Source organism: Aotus nancymaae, unplaced genomic scaffold (assembly GCF_030222135.1).
Source record: "Aotus nancymaae isolate 86718 unplaced genomic scaffold, 86718_ANA_hifiasm-v0.15.2.pri h1tg000040l, whole genome shotgun sequence".
In the NCBI taxonomy this organism is placed as follows: Eukaryota; Metazoa; Chordata; class Mammalia; order Primates; family Aotidae; genus Aotus; species Aotus nancymaae.
The window spans coordinates 125,089,188-125,109,283 of NW_026988454.1; the positions used below are offsets into that span (position 1 = coordinate 125,089,188).

General features: G+C 51.3%; 1 protein-coding gene across 1 annotated transcript; it reads right to left on the reverse strand.

Annotated features, from left to right (window-relative positions):
• Positions 1-18,466: 18,466 nt before the first annotated feature.
• On the reverse strand, positions 18,467-19,195 carry LOC105725310 (U1 small nuclear ribonucleoprotein C-like). Its single transcript, XM_064360444.1, has one exon. It carries the CDS (start codon positions 19,172-19,174, stop codon positions 18,695-18,697), a length of 480 nt encoding a protein of 159 aa, XP_064216514.1. The 5' UTR covers positions 19,175-19,195; the 3' UTR covers positions 18,467-18,694.
• Positions 19,196-20,096: the final 901 nt, after the last annotated feature.

The window sequence follows — 20,096 nt, forward strand, 5'->3', positions numbered from 1 at the left end:
TCTTGACCTCGTGATCCACCCGCCTCGGCCTCCCAAAGTGCTGGGATTGCAGGCGTGAGCCACCGCGCCCGGCAGCTCATTTCAATACTGTGGAGTGGGGAAGGTTGGAGAGCAATGATCTCCATGGAGGCAGAGGCTTGAGACAGCATTTGCAAAGCACCCTAACTTAAAATAAAGATGGTTCAGACGGAAGCACAGTGGAGCTGACAGACCTAGCATTGCTTCCAGCCCCCCTTGATGCCCCCTTTTTTTTCTGGGCTCCTGTGGCTATTGGGCTGGGGAGGAGCCCTGCATTTTTCCTTGTCGGTTCCATATTCCCAGTGTGAGTGGAGCATCTCTGAGACAGAGACGGATGTCCTGAGGCTTCGGAACTGTCCTGGTGCCTACACCAGCCCAGAGCAGGGGCAGAATAGAACCCATGAGCGGACAGAGCTGCCAGAGGCTTCGCATTCTGGAATGAAGGCGCCTTAGACTGAGGCAGCAGGGTCGGGTCGTGGAGCTGGAAAACGCTGTCCTGATGTCTGAGTGCCAGGAGACAGGGCAATTGTCATGTCCAAAAAGCCTCCCGAGAGACCCATGTCTGACCGCCGGGTCCTTCATTTTCCCTGGAAGAGTGTCTGAGACACACATGTCCTGCTTCCCATCTGGCTGGGAGCCTGCAGGGCCAGGCATGTTGGCTGGGGGGCAACAGAACTCTTTCCCCCAGCTGCCTGGAGTCTGCATGCTATGTGCGTGTGCTCGTGCACAAGGCCTGCGTGTGGTCAGACTCTTGGGATTTCAGGTCCCCAACCCCAGGAGCAAGTCTGCCCCAGTCACCAGACCCTGGAGTGTGAGCCTGACAGGGTGGGAGTAGCCAAGATGGCCCCTTGTCAATGCAGAAAACAGCAGGAGAAATAAGAGCTGCGCTGAGGGTCCTGGCTGAGCTCGAAGGAACGCAGGACCGGCTCGGGAAGCGTTGGTTCCCCAGTAGCTGGGCTGAGGGGAGCCTGCCTGGGCCAAGCCTTCTCTTGCGCAGCAGCGAGCGGGAGGCTCTGCGAGCCAGCCGCCCTGTCTCTCCTCCTCCTCCTCCCGGCCTGCCACCCTCTCCACACACAGCAGGGTCTGTGGGGGCGGAGGCTTTTTCCAGACATGTATTTAAGAGAGGAGAGAAAACAAGGCGAGTCGACCGGGATTTGCCAAGTCAGTAGGCAGGAACACAACCCAGGAGGCCAGAAATAAGACGCTGGTGAGGGTCACCCTGCTCTCCGGAGCTGGGGACGTTTTAGAGCCCGTGCGGAACGCGTTATAATCACACTTTTGTTTGAGGACAGCCCTTGATGCCCGGGTGTTGGTCTCCTGGTTGGAAGGTAGCAGAGCCCTGATTGTGGGCAGTGAGTAATGGTGACTCAGGGAAATTCACAAGGACACAGGGAACACCCCCCAAAGTCAGCCGGGGACATGCCCTGGTTCCCCCTGCCGGTCAGGGAGCCAGGATTTCTGGTCCCCTTCGTAAAGGAGGAATTTCTAAAGTTTTCTCTGGAACTTTGGCAGAATTCTACAGGATCTTTCAGGGGAAGTATTAGGCTTTGGGAGTTTTTTGGGGAAATTACTAAAGATTTTAAGGCTTTGTATCTATTTACAAATTAGCTTCTTTTCTCTCTTTAAAAAATTTTTACTCTGTTTGTTTACTTTGAGACTAGGTTATGAGACTGGCTAATTTTTTTTTTTTTTTTTTTTTGTGGAGACACGGTTTCACCATGTTGCCCTGGCTGGTCTCGAACTCCTGGCCTCAAGTGATCAACCCACCTTGGCTTCCCAAAGTGCTGGGATTACAGGTGTGAGCCACCATGCCCGACTTTCTTTTCTCTTTTAGCTCCTAATTACATTCGTCTCTTATTCTGATTGGGCATTTGTTACCTTGTATGACAAACAATTCTCCAGAAAACAAATTATTACAGTAATAATACCAGCTTACATTTATTCACCCCTTACGACATGCCAGGTACTGGTCTCTCCACGTATTTTTGTGTTTCATCAAATCTACAGTTCCATCCATCATGGACGCGGCGTTATTTGTGAACCACGAAATGGTGCTGCCAATTAATCCTTGACATGCCATTGATTTTCAGACCCACCCTGATTTCAGAAATGTTAAAATGGAGATCAATTTTAGTCATCTCAGAATCCATGAAATGCAGTAGTTAAATCTCAGTTACCATCTTTGCCTTACAGATGGGTAAACTGAGCGACAGAGAGGTTGAGTAAATCTGCCCAATATCACCCTGCGAGGATGTAGTGGCGATGAGAGCTAAACCCAGAGGTCAGGCTCCCAAGCCTGTGCTCATAACCACTGCACTATATTCTGTCTAAGGAAGTCATATCTGTTCCCCAGCAAGACATGAGGAAGGACACAAAAGAACAGAGAGAAAGCTGGACCCACCCTTCACTCCCTTCTCACTGTCCCCAGGGCCAGTGATCACCAGGTCCTGTCAATGTCTCTTCCAAAAGCCTCTCCCAGATCGTGCTCCTCCTGCTCCTAGCAGCTGACATGCTGGTTCTAGCCTTCCTTCCACCTGCTTGGACTATTGCAGTAGCCTTTAAGCTGTTGCCCACCTCCAACCCTGCCCCTCACCCAACATAGATATTGGAGTCAGCGACATCTTCCTAAAATGCGAGTCTGATCTTGTCACTCTGCTTGGAAACATCCGAGGGATCCAAATCCTAGTGTGCGTTTTTGCTCGCGCCTGTGGCAGCTTCTGTTCTAGGCAAACCTCAACATGGTCCAAGCCCTTGTGGAGGCCATGGTCTCACAGAGAAGCAAGACCCCACAGTGGGCAGTTACAATACAGTAACTGTGGAAGATGCATCAGCGGGGGGCGTGCTGGGCCCATGGGAGGACTCCCTGCTCTGGAACCACAGGGACCACTTCATGGAGGATGTGATGTCTAAGGCCAGACTGTCAGGATTCGTGGGAATTCACCAGGCAAAGGACAGTGAGGATATCCAGGCAGAAGGAACAGCATGTGCAAAGGCCCAGAATAAAGAGAGAAGTCGGAGCCCGGAGTGTCAGCTGGGGCACGGTCCTGGCTGAGCCTGGAAGGCTCAGGTGGGTTGAGTGAGGCTGGCTCTTACAGGCCTCACCCTTCTCTTTTAGCCTCAGCTCCTTTCTGCTCCTCTTCCCACCAAATCCCCCTGCAGCGAGTACTTGCTCCCTGAACAGCCTTCCTCCACTATTCTGCTCCACGGGCACCTGGCCTCTGCCCAGCAAACTCATCCACCCAGACCCTGCTGGAATGTAGCCTCTCAGGGAAAACACTCCTGACCCTTGAGTTATCTCTACGAGCTCCAAGCCAGGCAGAAGAAGACCGGGGGGCTGGTCTCAGGTTCAGCTGGTGGATTTGGGAGCATTTGGACAGAAATCAACTCAGAAAAAGCCAAAGTTCTTACAAAGACCTATAAGACCCCACAAGTCTGCGCTGCCTCCGCCCCTCTGACCATATCTTCTGCTACCTGCCCTGTTACCAGCTTGCTTCAGCGACATGTTTCGTGGCTGTTCCTGAAACCACCCAGACACCCACTCCCACCCCAGGACCTTCGCTTTGCGCTCCCTGTTTCCTGGTACAGCTTATTTCTCCCTTATCTGCCCAGCTCCCTTCTTCACCTCCACCTTCATCAGATTTTGCTCAAATACCACCTTCTCAGAAAGGCCCGCCCTGAACACCCTGTTTAAAGTCATGGCCCCTAGCTGGGCCTGGTGGCTCATGCCTGTAATTCCAGCTACTTGGGAGGCTGGGGCAGGAGAATGGCTTGAACCTGAGAGGCAGAGATTGTGGTGAGCTGAGATTGTGCCATTGCCACTCCAACCTTGGCAACAAGAGTGAAACTCTTTCTCAAAAAAATAAAAAATAAAGTCATGGTCCCCATCTCACACTCTTCCTGGCTTTATTTTTCTCCACAGCACTCACCATCGTCTACAGCCTATGTGATTCACTTATTTATTTGTTTACTGTCTGACTTTTCCCACAAGAATGTGAGTTCCAAGAGGGCAGGGATTTGGGTCTGCCTGGTTCACTCTGTAGCCCCAGCACCTCACCCAGTGCTGGCATACAGTAGGTGCTCAGTAAATATTTGTTAGTCAAATGAATGAATTCTGAGCTCTGACTGTGTGCCTGGCATGCTCTGCCCTAGACACCATGGAGGATGGGGAGCAGAGGGAACGAGGTCTCTGCCCCTCCGAGGGTGCCGGCTGAGCTGGTTCCAGCGGGCAGTGGGACAGGTCCCTGGCAGCCAGGTGAGTCCAGGTGAATCACCACTAATGAGATGGGGAGGGCCACGCCAAGCGGCTTCCCACACAGGCGGCCGACAGGTCACTGCCTGTCGCCAGGAAACTCCTCAATAAGGATTGAACAGGACCCTGGGCTGGGGCGGAGGAAGTGCCCGCCTCTCCTGGAGACCCCACCCATTCCTGAGGACTGAGTTGGCTCACCTGGGCTCCCCCACCCCCCAGGCCTTGGCAAGACGCTGGTTTCTCAACCTGGCCCGAGATTTCCTTCCTAAAAGGAGTTTCGCTCGCTCAGCCCCACGCCCCTCCCGGCCAGGACCTGTTTGTCAGCCAGCCCTGTCTGGGTCCCTGAGACGGCAGAGGGAGAGCAGCTGAATCTGAAAAACCCTGGGACCCACCTCCCCCAGCAGCCGACAGGAGGGTCAGTAGACCAGGGCTTACTCCGTGTATGGATAGATCAGTGGGGCTTATTAAACCCCGCAGGACAGCATGGGGTGACCTCCGTGACCACATTCCCTCTACCCCACTAGAGTGCCCTGAGCCCAGTCCGGGTGACCATCCCAGGGCAGGGCATGGCTGTCTCATCTGCACAATGGGGCAGAGACTCCTGCCCTGTGGGTGGCTGAGGGCTGGGATGAGATCATGGGTACACAGAGCCAGGAATGCAGGTGGGCAGCCAGGCCTCCACCCCGCAGCTCAGGAGATGTGGCCGAGGTGGCCCATGCCTGGGGAGGAAGCAGTCCAGCCCTTGGCGTACAGTGAACTTGGCCAGCCCAGCACCACCTCCCTCCACTCCTCTCAGGCGGGGCCCTTGAGGCCCCACCAGGCCCTCCAGCCCCAGAACTCAAATAGCCCCTTGCTGCATTGCCTCACCCCAGCCATCTGTGCAGGTCTAAAGTCGCTACCTGTAGTTATTCATAGCACACTTATACATCGATAGCATTCAACAAATGTACCTGGTCAGTCATCAGATGTCCCAGGAGCACTTCTAGCTGCCTGGCACAGGGTAGGACCAATGGACGCAAAGATGGTGAGGCAGGGCCCATCTCAAGGGATACACAGTTTGGGGAAGATAGTCATAAAAATATATATTTTTATTTTTTTGAGACAGAGTCTTGCTCTGTTGCCAGGCTGGAGTGCAGTGGTGCAATCTCAGCTCACTGCAGCCTCCACCTCCTGGGTTCAAGGGATTCCCCTGCCTCACCCTCTCGACTAGCTGGGACTACAGGCGTGCACCAGCATGCCTGACTAATTTTTCTTTTTTGTATTTCAGTAGAGATGGGGTTTCACTATGTTGGCCAGGCTGGTCTCAAACTCCTGACCTTGTGATCTGCCTGCCTCAGCCTCCCAAAGTGCTGGAATTACAGGCGTGAGCACCGAGCCCAGCCAAAAATATACCTTTCATAACGACACCAGCAGGGCCCTGACATACATGCACGCACACACACACACACACACACACACATGCATGCACACACACGCACAATCTATGAGGGGCTTGAGGGCTCCTTGGGGGCTCAGAGAAAGGAGTGCTTCTCCTTTCTTTGGCAAGGCGGGGTGTCAGGTGCAGCCTCCTGCGAGAGCTGCAGCTTGAGCAGGGCTGTCCCTGTGCCTTTCTAACCTGCCTTTGTAATGCCATCCTCACAACAGCCCTGTGAGATCAGCAGCACAAAGGTCACCATGCCCTTTTTATGGGTGAAAAACCAAGGTTCAAAGAGGTGAAGTGACTTGCCCAAGGCCTCAATGATTGTGAGTGGCAGGGGTTTCTCTGGAATTCCAGTTCCCTGAGCCCCATGCAGTGGTCTCTCCTGCCCTGCCGTGAGCTCCTTCCTCTCTTCGTGTGTCCATTTGTACAGAGAATCCTACCTGGCTACTTACTATGTGCCAGGCAGTATGTGCAAGCTGCGGACCTTAGAGATAGTAAGGTATCCTTCAGGCGGCGGAAGCCATGTGCACATACCCAGACAGTGCAATCTGCCATCCAAGTCAACATTCAGCAGATTGGCCCGGTGGGGTGGCTTATGCCTGTAATCCCAGCACTTTGGGAGGCCGAGGTGGGCAGATCACCTGAGGTCGAGAGTTCGAGACCAGACTGGCTAACATGGTGAAACCCCTGTCTCTACTAAAAATACAAAAATTAGCCAGGCGTGGTGGCAGATGCCTGTAATCCCAGCTATTTGGGAGGCTGAGGCAGGAGAATTGCTTGAACCTGGGAGGCAGAGGTTGCAATGAGCCAAGATCGTGCCATTGCACATCAACCTGTGGGACAAGAGTGAGACTTCATCTCAAAAAAACAAAAAACAACAAAAAAACAAAAAACCAGCAAAAAGACATTCAGCAGATGTACGTGGAACACTGACCGGGAGCCAGGCGGCACAGCAGGTGCCGGGATGCAGCAGTGAACGAGACAGAGTGCGGCCCTGTGGAGGCTTTCTTCTACTGGGGAGGACAGACAATAATCACAGAGTGAGGGAGCACGATGCAGGGCAAGGGAATAGAGAGGGGCCAGGACGCTACTTCAGACGGGGTGATCAGGGAGAGCCTTCCCAAAGCAGGTCCTATTTGCTTGCGGTTGTTTTGAGATGACAGTTGAGCAGAGGAGCCCTGTGGATACCTGATGAAATATTCCAGGCAGGAGCAATGGCTAGTGCAAAGGCCCTGAGGCAGGAAAGCACTTGGAGGTGTTCTGAGGTGCGCCACGTTGCTGAGTGGGTGCGGGGGAGTGGCAGGAAGTCAGGTGAGGGAGGCGATGGGGGTGCAGAAGCACAGGTCCTAAAGGCCTTGTGGGTGACAGTAAGGGCTTTGCTTTTACCCCGAGTGAAAGAGCCACTGGAGGGTTGTGAGCTCGGGACTGACCTGATGTCACCTAGGTTTTGAAAGGATCTCTCTGGCTACTATGGAGTGGACTCTAAGGGGGCAAGTGATGGAGATGCAGAGAGACAAAGAGGGCACCACTGAGATGACCAGGTGAGAGGTAGGCCAGGGTAGTGGCGGTGGAGTGGGGAGCTGTGGTCACATTCAGGATGTGGAGTTTTAAAATTAATTCTTTTTTTACAGGTGAGGTCTTGCTCTGTTGCCTAGGCTGGAGTGCTGTGGCATGATCATAGCTCACTGCAGCCTTGAACTCCTGGGTTCAAGCGATCCTCCCTCCTCACCCTCCTGAGTAGCTGGGACTACAGGTATGCACCACCATGCCCAGCTGGGGATGTTTTGAAGGTAGCGCCAATGATATTTGCAGATATCCTGGATGCGAGGTATGAAAGGGAGGGCTGCCAGGTGCAGTGGCTCACGCCTGTAATCCTAGCACTTTGGGAGGCTGAGGTAGGATTACCTGAGGTCAGGAGTTCGAGACCAGCCTGGCCAACATAGTGAAACCCCGTCTCTAATAAAAAGTACAAAAACTTAGCCAGGCGTGGTGGTGGGCACCTGTAATCCCAGCTACTCAGGAGGCTGAGGCACGAGAATCGCTTCAACCCAGAACGTGGAGGTTGCAGTGAGCTGAAATCACACCACTGTACTCCAGCCTGGGCAACACAGCACGACTCTGTCTCAAAAAAAAAAAAAAAAAAAGGAAAAGAAAAGAAATCGAGGGCTGAAGAAGAACAATCCTAGCTCCAAGAGCAGGAGGGCAGCTCTGCCCAGGTCACGCCCGGCCTGAGGTGCCACCTCCTCTACCTGGAGCGTGGCATGGGGCATGGCACCCTGCAGATTGACCGATGTGGAGCTTGGACAGTGTGGCGCCCTTCTTCCCTGCTGGGGTCCTTGGGCCTCCTTGTTTAATCTCAGACGTCATGAATTGGGCTAAGCAGGTTTTCATGTGAGTTGGGCTGAGCAGGCTCTCATCTCCCTCCCACCCTGGGTGGGACCATCAGCCAGCACATTTTTGGAAAGCAGTTTGTCCATATGTATCAAGAGTTTTAAACTTTCATGCCCTTTGACTCAGTGAGTCCCTTTCGAGGAAGTTCTGCTGGAGAAGCCATCTGAAACGCTGGCAGCACTGATGCATCAAGCCCTTCACAAGGGGCTATTTAGAACTGAAAATAAATAAATACATAGCCTGCATGTCCAATAGTAGAGGAGTGTTTAAATCCAGCAGATATAGTCTGGCACCTTCTACTGGATTGTTGTGCTGTCCTTAAATTCACATTTCTAAGAGTTTTAACATCAAAGGACAACGCTGATGTTATGATGTCAAGTGGATACCACGGTGTGCATGAGGCAGACACACAGACAGGAAAAAGAAATAGACTCATGCTGATTAGTTCTGATTGACTGAAGTTTGGATTACTATTTTCATTTTCTTCCTTACACTTTCTGCATTGTACAGTTTTGTTTTTTTTTTTTTTTTAGACAGAGTCTTGCTCTGTTGCCCAGTCTGGTGTGCAGTGGTGAGATCTTGGCTCACTGCTGCAACCTTCACCTCTCAAGTTCAAGTGACTCTCCTGCCTCAACCTTCTGAGTAGCTGGGATTACAGGTGCGCACCACCACACCCAGCTAATTTTTGTATTATTTTCAGTAGAGACGGAGTTTCACCATGTTGAGCAGGATGGTCTCGATCTCTTGACCTTGTTATCTGCCTGCCTCGGCCTCCCAAAGTGCTGGGATTACAGGCATGAGCCACCACGCCAGGTCTGTACTAACGTTCTAAGGTGGACATGCATTAATTTCTGATTTAAAACTAATATTTGAAAAAGGGACCAGGCATGGTGGCTCACACCTGTAATCTCAGCACTTTGGGAGGCCAAGGTGGAAGGATTGATTGAGTCCAAGAGTTCGAGACCATCCTGGGCAACATAGTGAGACCACTGTCTCTACAAAACAATTTAAAAATTAGCCTGATGTGGTGGTGCACACCTGTGGTCCCAGCTACTGGGGAGGCTGAGGCAGGAGAATTGCTTGAGCAGGGGAGCTTGAGACTGCAGTAAGCTATGATCAGGCCACTGCACTCCAGCTTGGGTGACAAAGCGAGATCCTGTCTCAAAAAAAAAAAAAAAAAAAGGGCCGGGCACCATGGCTCACACCTGTAATCCCAGCACTTTGGGAGGTCGAGGTGGGTGGATCACCTGAGGTCAGGCGTTCGAAACCAGCCTGGCCAACATGGTGAAACCCCGTCTCTACTAAATACACAAACATTAGCTGGGTGAGGTGGCGGGCGCCTATAATTCCAGCTTCTCAGGAAGCTGAGGCAGGAGAATCACTTGAACCTGGGAGGTGGAGGTTGCAGTGAGCCGAGATCATGCCATTGCACTCCAGTCTGGACAACAGAGCAAGACTCCGTCTCAAAAAAAAAAAAAAAGAAAGAAAGAAAAAGAAAATGTGACTTCCCAGAAGCTGGATCACAGCGTTTGCCAAGCCAGGAGCTGAGAGCCAACCAACCCATCCCTTCCAGGGAAGGGCTACAGCCACCTGGAGTGAGGCAGGCCCAATGCCCAGCCAGCCGGCTCCAGGGTCCACCTCCCGGGCAGGTGCAGCCAGGATGGGGATTGTGTTGACAGCTGTGGTGGAGAGAGCCAGGTCCAGAGGCCCCTCTTTTCCCCCTCCGGCCCCCGTCATGGGGGTGTGTCCCCGCCTTGGGCCCCCTGCAGCCCTTGGAGTTTGCCCCTCTGTGTCTCCACCTGGGTTCCCTCTCCGCTGGAGGCTGCTGTTTCCCGACTTGTGTATAATCCTATCGGTCTCTGCTGCCTGACACCAAGCATCTTGTATACAGCGGTCCTCACGGTGTGGTCCCCTGGCCCGACGCATCAGCACCACCCGGGAACTCTTTAGAAATGCAGAGTCACAGGCCTCTCCCCAGACCGTCTGAATCTGTCACTCTGCAGGCTGGGCTTCTGTGTTGTCAAAAGCCCTCCAGGGCTAAAGTGTGAGAACTGCTGCCTACAGTAGGGTCCCACTGTGGCCCATGTTTTACATTGATTTTTTCATTTTATAGATTGCCATGATTCCTACTTAACAGACAAGGAAACGAGCTCAGAGAGGTTAAGGGATTTGCCCGGGGTCACACAGCCAGCGGAGGCATGGCTGGGAGTGCAAGCCTATGTCTTCACCTCCAAGGTCTGCAGCTACCTGGACGCCAGTCCCTCCTGCGGGGTCCGGGTCTAGCTCGGCGCTGGGCACACAGACGGCCCCACTCACATGGGTTGGACTAGAGTTTTGGCTGCTGAGTCAGAAGACCAGGCAGACTCGCCCCGAGACCCAGGCAGCCCTGACCCGCTGTGTGTGGGAGGAAGGAGGTGGGCCCCTTGTGCCTGCTGAGGCCCTTCAGTCTCGACAACGGCCGGCGGTTTGGACCAACGAACATGCAGAGGCGGGGCGCAGCGCCACCTGCTGGCTAACTTCATGGGTGACGCTGGGGACAAACGCAGGGACCCACAGACACACGTCTCAGGGACACCATGGCAGGCGTGCACGTGTCTCCTCCTGCTGAATGCGAGTGCACTTGCCCACACGTGGATGTCTGAGCATGTAGGCACGTGGGGCTCTCAGCCACAAGGCCTGGTAGATATCCCTAAATTCACCCATTTACTTATTACCTCATCAAATGATCATCCAGAAATGCCAAGCCCACTGTTGCTGTCATCCAGGAGCCTACAGACTGGGTGATGGTTGGAGCAACAACAAGGAGATGTGGCCAAGGGTCCCTGGGGGATATACTCAGTGAGGCCATGGAGGCAGTCCCTACCCATCTGGACTGGGGCTCAGTCTCACGAGGTGAGCAGGAGAGGGCTGGGTGAAGGAGGCAGAGGCTCATCACAGCAAAGCCTGGAGAAAGAGCTGGAACAGAGCGCGGGGTCCCCGACACAGGTCTTGTGCAAGGCTGTGCAGGCTGGACCCTGCCCCCACAGTGGTGGTAGGCTCTGGTGCCATGCCATCCTGACACGTTTGCACTAAAGCTTAGTACAAACAAGCTTATACAAATAAACTTTGGGACCCTTTAGGGCCCAAGGGCCTCTTAGCCCCATTGGGGCTGGCCTGGGATGTGAATTGTCCCTGTGCACTGTCTCCCTTGCCACAGCAGCTGCCCTTGGATGTATCAGGGATGGGGAGAGGCATCCCCCGTCCCAGAGAGAAGCCTGTTTCTGGTCTCCAAATGGACGCAGCAGATAGCAGTCACTGTTAAGTCAAGCATTCCTGCGTGCCCAGCAGACTTTTTTCTTAACCTACTAGGCCATCTGAAGCAGCACACATGATGTGACCTATTCCAAAACACAGTTCTGCATGCCTGCGAGGTCCCCCAGGACCCCACAGGAGAGTCAGTGCCTCTCTGGGGGGTGGGAGCCAGATGGATGAGCTTTGCTGGGTGGTGGGCATAGCAGGGGGTCCAGAACGCAGACACAGGACAATCCTGGTTAGAGGGCTGGGGGGAGTGGGGAGGGACTCATCGGCTGTTGAGGGGTGGGTGGCTCCCAAACGGGAGCTGGCAGGTGGTGCTGGAAGAAGAAATGTTGGCAGCTCCCCAGTTCTGCCCATGGGCTTAGATGGAGCCTGTGACTTTATCAGTGGTCCTCACTAGCCTGGCCCCCGGCCTGGTCCCCAGTCTGCGGTTTTCCTTAGCAGTGCAGTGGTGGCGGATTCCGAGAAGCCCCACCAAGACTTTCCTGTCAGGGCAACTCCAAGTTCCTCTTACCGAGGAAGGGGAAGTGGCGGAGTTTCTCCTAAGGGCTTTCAGTTTCTTTCTAAAAAGGTGGGTGTTCCAACCCCAGGGCCCTCAGCAGAGCCAAGTGTTAAAGGAAAAGAGGTTGAGCTTTGGGGGCTTTCCTGGCCCCAGTTCCAACCCAAGCTCCTTTGTTGGGGCCATAGTGGATATTCAGGAAGAGGAAATGAGACTCGTGCATTCCACAGGCCCTTCCCACACCCCCTCCTTTCTCCCTCCTCCAGGGACACACCCCTTGATACCCCTCCCCACCCCACCAACACACACACTTAGGAGGTATGGCCTGCTACCACTGGGGGCATCCAGGTAGAAAACTTGCTTGTTCCACCTTCAAAGCTGAGCTCTTCTGAGTCCTGCTTCGTCAGGGATAAAAATCTAACTAAAAATCTAACCTAGGACTGGCCACAGTGGCTCATGTCTGTAATTCCACCACTTTGGGAAGCCAAGTGGGGAGGATCACTTGAGCGCAGGAATTCAAGACCAGCCTGGCCAACACAGTGAGACCTCGTCTCTTAAAAAATAATAATAATAATTAAGAAACTAGTCAGGTGTGCTGGTGAGCGCCTGTGGTCCCAGCTACGAGGGTGTGGTGGGAGGATTGCTAGAGTCTGGGAAGTCGAGGCTGCAGTGAGCTGTGATCGCACCACTGCCCTCCAGCCTAGGCAGCAAAGCAAGACTCTGTCTCTAACAAAACAATACAAAACAAAACTAACCCAGACAAAGAGCTGACAGATGAGGCTGCCGTAATGCAGATTCCAGTCCAGGGGATATGTCCATATTGAAGGCAACAAAACATGGGCGCCCAGAGAATTCCAAGCACACCTTCTTCAGAACACCCACTGGCCTGATGGCCAAGTGCGTGTCCTGACATTCTTATGACAATAGCCACCATTGATTGCTAAGTGCTTATCGTGCACCAGGCACTGGCCAAGCATTTTGCATTAACTTCCTCCTATAATCCCCACGGTGATGCCATGACAAAGATACAATCATGATCCCGCAGTCAAGCAACCTGCCCGGCTCACATAGCCCGTGAGCCCATTCTTCCTCGTAGGCCTCTTCTCAGAAAGGTGGAGAAGGACAAGTATCAGACCTTGACAGGAGTTGGCTGGGAAGGTCTGGTCTCCAATTTCCCACGATTGTCAAAGCCAGCAGTGCCTCTCCCAGAGGTGAAGCGCCAGCCATCTAGTCCTAGCCATCTTGGCTGCACTCATGTGGCTGTGGCCGGGGCTTTCCCCAAGGCATTAGGAACTCTTGGTGCCTTCTTTATTTTCCTCCCAGGGATGTTGTTTTAAGGTTTCTGCTTTGCTGAAACATATGTCATGGGGACAGTGAGGGGATTCCCCCACACTGTGATGCTGTTCTGTTCAAAAACATTTGCCTGGAGGTCCACAGCTGTGTGACTCATGCTGTTGGATGGCAGGAAAATTCACAACTGCAGCGGGTAGGGGCCTGGCCCAAACAAAATGGGATACTTACAGGGTGGCCAGGTTTAGTAAATAAAAATGCAGGATGCCCAGTTACATTTGAATTTCAGATAAACAGCAACATTTGGGACACTGTCATGCCAAAAAACTTATTTGTAATTTATCTAAAATTCAATTGTAACTCAGCATCCTACATTTTATCTGGTAACCCTAGATACGCGGCACCTTCGACAAGCTCCAGCTTTCCCCCTGGCTTCAGCAGGGTGCTGCCAGGAGAAGAAGACAAAATCAGGGAGAAATCCACTGACCTGGGATGAAGACAAACCTGAGGGTCTCAGTGGTCTGAGGAGGGTGGAGACACTTTGCTTCCGGGTTTCCCCCTGAGCAATCGTGAAATCTCAACCTCAGCCAGGGCAGAGTTCCACATTCAAATTCCACAAAACGCAAGGATGCACCCTTCCTTCTCTGGGCCTCAGTTTTCTTATCTCTGTAATGGGAAGGACTTTTGGGTTCTATGATGGCAAGTGACCCTCTGAGTCCTTAGTTTTTCTTAGCTAGTGGAAAATCTGCTGGAAGCAAGTAAAGGTGTGAGTGAGCTAGCCGAGGAGCAAGTGCAGAGAGGGGGAGGAGGCCAGTGCGGCTTGGAAATGGGCCGCCCCCCCTGCCCCACAGCACTGCAAGGAGACTGGGCCACCGTTCCTGAACACTGGGTGCTTTGGAGGGCTCCCCTGGGTCAGGTACACCAGTGCATGCCAGGAGCTCCTTAGGAGGGACCCTGGGCATGGCCTACAGCTGGGTCCATAACTGCAGTGCCCCAGCCATGAGCAGTGGCAAAGGCCCATGGCAACACCTGAGCCACAGCAGGGAGGGGACCATCGTTAGCTTCAAAAGTAGAGAAGTACACTGTTAAGAGTAAAATTATTAAATAACTACAAAATGTTAACTAGACAGTTGCAACTTAACTCCTATGGTTTATGCAAATTATATGTGATGCATGCGGGTGCATTTGAATATATTTGACATGCTGAAGCATGTGGCCACAAGAATAAGTATACCTGGGTTGGTTTCTCTAGGACCGGGCATGGTGGCTCACACCTGTAATCTCAGCACTTTGGGAGGCTGAGGCGGGCGGATCATGAGGTCAGGTGTTCGAGACCAACCTGACCAACATGGTGAAACCCTGTTTCTACTAAAAATACAAAAACTAGCTAGGCATGGTGGCGTGCCTATAATCCCAGCTACTCAGGAGGCTGAGACAGGAGAGTCACTTGAACCCAGGTGGCGGAGGTTGCAGTGAGCCAAGATCGACCCACTGCACTCCAGGCTGGTGACAGAGTGAGACTCCGTCTCAAAAATAAAATAAAATAAAATACCTGGGCCTCTGGGGGCCTCAGAAGACAGGCTGAGGATATAGAGACAATGAATTTCCTCCAGGCCAGAAACCACATTCTTGGGTCTAATAGCGGCAGGGTGGTGGTGAGGGAGTGAGCTAGAACCTCTGGGGATAGAGATGGGGTCCGGTCTGGGAGGCAGGAAGACTCCTCTGATAGGAGTGTCAGAGAGATGAAAGCAAGTCCCAAAAGGTCCCTGCAGAGGTGACTGGTGAGACCAGGCAGGGCCTCAGGTATCTGGAGCCCCACTAGGAGCTGAGACCCAGGCTCTCCAGGCTCTCCAGGCTCTCCAGTCTCTCCAGGCTCGTGCGGTGGTGGGATTGCCTCTAGACCTCTGCCTGCTGGGAAGGCCAGGGGTGCAAACCTGCAGCCAGCAGTGGAGGCGCCTGGGGGCTGGAGGTGCCCACGGTCCCCATAATTGCCATCAGCTCTATACCTCAGAGGCACCACCAAAAGATAATACCCTTGGCTTTGGACAATGGCCATTTTCTCAGTTTTATATGAAGCATACATTAAAAAGTGTCTTTAGGGCTGGGCGTTGTGGCTCACACCTGTAATCCTAGCACTTTGGGCAGCTAAGGCACGTGGATTGCCTAAGCTCAGAAGTTTGAGACTAGCCTGGGCAACACAGCGAACCCTGTCTCTACTGAAATACAAAAAAATTAGCTAGGCATGGCTGCATGCACCTGTAGTCCCAGCTACTCCGGAGGCTGAGGCAGGAGAATTGCTTGAACCAGGAGGTGGAGGTTGTAGTGAGCCGAGATGGTGCCACTGCACTTCAGCCTGGGTGACAGAGCAAGACTCCATCTCCAAAAAAAAAAAATTGTCTTCAGGAAACTTGGTGTCTTTGTTTACTGAGGCTGCCATAATAAAGTATCATAGACTGGGCAGTTTAAACCACAGAAGTTTATTTTTTCACAGTTCTGAGAGCTGGAGGTCCAAGAGCGCGGTGTTATCAGGGCCAGTTTCTGAAGTCTCTCTCTCTCTCTTTTTTTTTTTTTTGAGACGGAGTTTCTCTCTTGTTACCCAGGCTGGAGTGCAATGGCACGATCTCGGCTCACCGCAACCTCCGCCTCCTGGGTTCAGGCAATTCTCCTGTCTCAGCCTCCTGAGTAGCTGGGATTACAGGCACGCGCCACCGTGCCCAGCTAATTTTTTTTTATTTTTAGTAGAGACGGGGTTTCACCATGTTGACCGGAATGGTCTCCATCTCTTGACCTCGTGATCCACCCGCCTCGGCCTCCCAAAGTGCTGGGATTACAGGCGTGAGCCACCACGCCCGGCCCTCTGAAGCCTCTCTTTTTGGCTGGGAGCCCTCTTCTCTCTTTCTCTTCAGGTGCTTTCCTTTGCACATGTCTGTCCTCATTTCCTCTTCTGATTGGATCAGGGCCCACTCTCATGACCTTGTTTTACCGTAATTACCTCTTTAAAGATCCTGTCTTTAAATACAATCACATTCTGAGGTACTTGGGGTTAGGACTTCAACATAGGAGTTTTGGAGGGACATGAGTCAACCTGTAACACCTGACGATTTTTTTTTTTTTTTTTTGAGACAGGATCTTGCTCTGTTGTCCAGGCTGGAATGCAGCTGCCCCATCATAGCTCACTGTAGCCTCAAACTCCTGGGCTCAAGCCATCCTCCCACCTCAGCCTCCTGAGTAGTTGAGAGTACAGGCACAAGCCACCACACCTGGATGGTTTAAAAAAGAATGTTTTAGAGATGGGGTCTCACTGTATTGCCTGGGCTGATCTCGAACTCCTGAACTAAAGTGATCCTCCTGCCTCAGCCTTCCAAAGTGCTGAGATTACAGGTGTGAGTCACTGTACTGGCCGGTCCCAGCCCACTTTTCAAACTATGATCTAAGTACAAACAGTGGGCTGACTTTGGAAGCGAGGATTGAATACTGGTCCCAAGACCACTCTCTGGAAATTCTGGCGCCTCCCCTTACTACTAGCTTCGATCAGAGGTAGTTTAGGGACACAGCCTGCATTCAGGATATCCCCTCTGGACATGGCCACCACTGGCCAACTGGACTGGGAGGGCGTCAGTGTTGTCACCAACAGGGTAAGACTTCTTAGAACAGGCCTGGCAGCTCTCTCTAACCAATGATACATGTCTGGTAATCCTTGACTTTGAAAACTCGGTTTTCAAAAACAAAGTTTCAAATTCTCTATCTGGAGCTGCTATTTATAGAATCATCCATGAATCTTTAAAAAAAATGGAGACAAATTTGTGGCCTTTGTGTTTTTACAAAGTAGCACATTTATTGTTGAAAAACACAGGTGAAAAAGAAGAAAACAAAATCAACAATAATTGGACCTCCCAGAGATCAGTGTTAACATTTTGTTTTCTGTATCTATCTTTATCTCTTTCTGTGTCTTAATCTACATCTCAATCTACACTTATATAATTAAATTGACTTGAAATATAAGATTAGTGGTGCCATTTCATAACTTCTTATCAATTAGTATATCATGATTACTTCACAGGGCAAGGAATCATTTTCTAAGAAGCCGTTTAAGACAGTGGCCAAGTACGAGAATGGCATAAGCTATTCAACAAATTTCCTATTGTTGAATAATTGGGTTGTTTTACCTTTTCCATGATATCAAATGAAGCTGTGATAACATCCTTTGAGCTAAATCTTTGCCATGATCATTTACTAAGGATAAATTCATAGAAGGGAAACTTCTTTTTTTTTTTTTTTTCGAGACGGAGTTTCGCTCTTGTTACCCAGGCTGGAGTGCAATGGCGCGATCTCGGCTCACCGCAACCTCCGCCTCCTGGGTTCAAGCAATTCTCCTGTCTCAGCCTCCTGAGTAGCTGGGATTACAGGCACGCGCCACCATGCCCAGCTAATTTTTTTTATTTTTAGTAGAGACGGGGTTTTACCATGTTGATCAGGATTGTCTCGATCTCTTGACCTCGTGATCCACCCGCCTCGGCCTCTCAAAGTGCTGGGATTACAGGTGTGAGCCACAGCACCCGGCACTTCTGTTTTTTTTTATTATACCCAATTCCTGCAGAGGAGTGAAACTTCTGCATTAAAGACAAAGCATTATTTTAAAATGTTCAACTTCATTTATTTTTGTTTAGATAATATATACTCTTTATACACATTACAAAATATATGTGTATTATCTTTATGCATATGGACATATATACCTCTATATATGTGTGTGTGCATATATATATGTGTGTGTGTATGTATATATATAGAGAGAGAGAGAGAGAGAGAAAGTGAGAGAAAGAGAGAGAGAAAATATATATATTCAGAGACAGGTTCTTGCTCTGTTGCCCAGGCTGGAGTGCAGTGGTGCAATTGTAGCTCACGGCAATTCGAACTCCCGGGCTTCAGTGGTCCTCCTGCCTCAACCTCCCAAGTAGCTGGGACTACAGGCATATGCCGCTATGACAGGCTGCTTTTATTTGTTTTAATTTTTAGTAAAAACTAGGTTTCTCTATGTTGCCCAGGCTGGAGTGCAGTGGCACAATCTCGGCTCACTGCAATTTCTGCCTCCCAGGTTCAAGCAATTCTCCTGCCTCATCCTCCCAATAGCTGGAATTACAGGCACTCGCCCCCATGCCTGGCAAATTTTTGTATTTTTAGTAGACACGGGGTTTCACCATGTTGGTCAGGCTGGTCTCGAGCTCCTGACCTCGTGATCCACTCACCTTGGCCTCCGAAAGTGCTGGGATTACAGGCGTGAGCCATCGTGCCCAGCTAATTTCGTTTTTTTTTTTTTTAAAGAGTTGACAATTTTATTTTCACATTTCCCAATACAAATGAAAACTGCATCTTTTTTGCCCCCCCTCTCCCCTCCAAAACTATTCTCTTTGATCAGACAGGGGAGCAAGTCTTCCTTATGCTGTTTAGAAAACCCAGCATCACAGCAGCAGCATCTCCTGGTGAAGCAGAACAGGTAATATAAAACTGATAGAATGAGGCCTCCCCTCTATCCTTATCTGTCTAGTCGAGTCATTCCAGGCCGAGTGGGCACCATCATGGGACGAGCAGGAGGTCTCATCATTGGGGGCCCAGGCATCATTGGCATATGGCCTCCCATGGGTGGCCTCATTCCAGGAGCAGGTCCCACTGGCATCATTCCAGGAGGAGGAGGGCCCATCATTGGCATCATGGGAGGGCCCCCCATATGGGGTGCTGGCATCATACCAGGGCGAGGAGGACCCGGGAGACTTGGGGGAGGTGGTATCATTGCCCCTGCAGGAGGAGGAGCAGAGAATGGAGTAGGAGGTATCTTTCCTTGTTGAAATGCAGCCGTTGTTTTGTCAATCAGGCTCTGAGCCTGCTCTTCCATCCATTTCTGATAGTAGTCTTTCACATTCTCTTTGTGTTTCCTACCACTGCAGTGTGTCTTTCTCACAGATGGAGAGTCATGGGTGAGGTATGTATCGCAGTAGTCACAATAAAACTTGGGCATGTTGCTCTGCAAGCCGTTGGCCACTCCCTAATTTCGTATTTTTTATAGAGAGGTCTTGCTGTGTTTCCCAGGCTGGTTTCAAAACTCTTGGCCTCAAGTGATCCTCCTGCTTCAGCCTCCTCAAATGCTGGGATTAATTTATTTTTTTTTTTACAAATAGTAGTTACTATGGTTTGAATGTGTCCCCCAAGGTTCACGTGCTGGAAACTTAATCTCCAATGCAACGGTGTTGGGAAGCAAGGCCTAATAAGAGGTGATTAGGTCAATTCTCCCGCCTCAGCCTCCTGAGTAGCTGGGACCACAGGTGTGTGCCACAAGACCTGGCTAATTGTTAAATTTTTTGTAGCAATGGGGGTCTCACCGTGTTGCTCAGGCTGGTCTCAAACTCCTGGGCTCAGGCAATCCCCTGCCTCAGTCTCTCAAATTGCTAGGATAACAGGTGTGAGCCGCCATACCTGGCTCAAGAAAATCTATGTCTAGAGTGACTCATTCATACCGCTGGAAAGCTGGTGCTGGATGTAGGTGGGGGGGCCTCAGTTCCTCTCCACGTGGATCTCTCCACAGAGCTGCTTGAGTGTCCTCTGGAAGCTGTCCAGGAAGCTAAGGCAGAAGCTGTGATGCCAATTTTTTTTTTTTTTTTTTTTTTTTTTTTGGTAAAGCCTATAGTGCCCAGTATTCCCAGGCTGTCTCCCACCCAAGTACTAACCAGGCCCAACCCTGCTTAGCTTCCGAGATCAGAGTGATGTCTTTTATAACCTAGCCTTCGTAGCCATATGCCTTTGCTTCCACCGTGTTCTATTGGTTATGACAACTACAAAGGTTTGCCCAGGTTCAAGTGGAGGGAAATGACCCCACCTCTCAAAGGAGGATGCTAACATCACACTATAAGAAGAGCATGGGAAACGGGATGTATCAATGCTTC

Excerpts from the sequence above, each read along its gene's own strand:
- LOC105725310 (XM_064360444.1), bottom strand. The coding sequence starts at position 19,174 with ATGCCCAAGTTTTATTGTGACTACTGCGATACATACCTCACCCATGAC.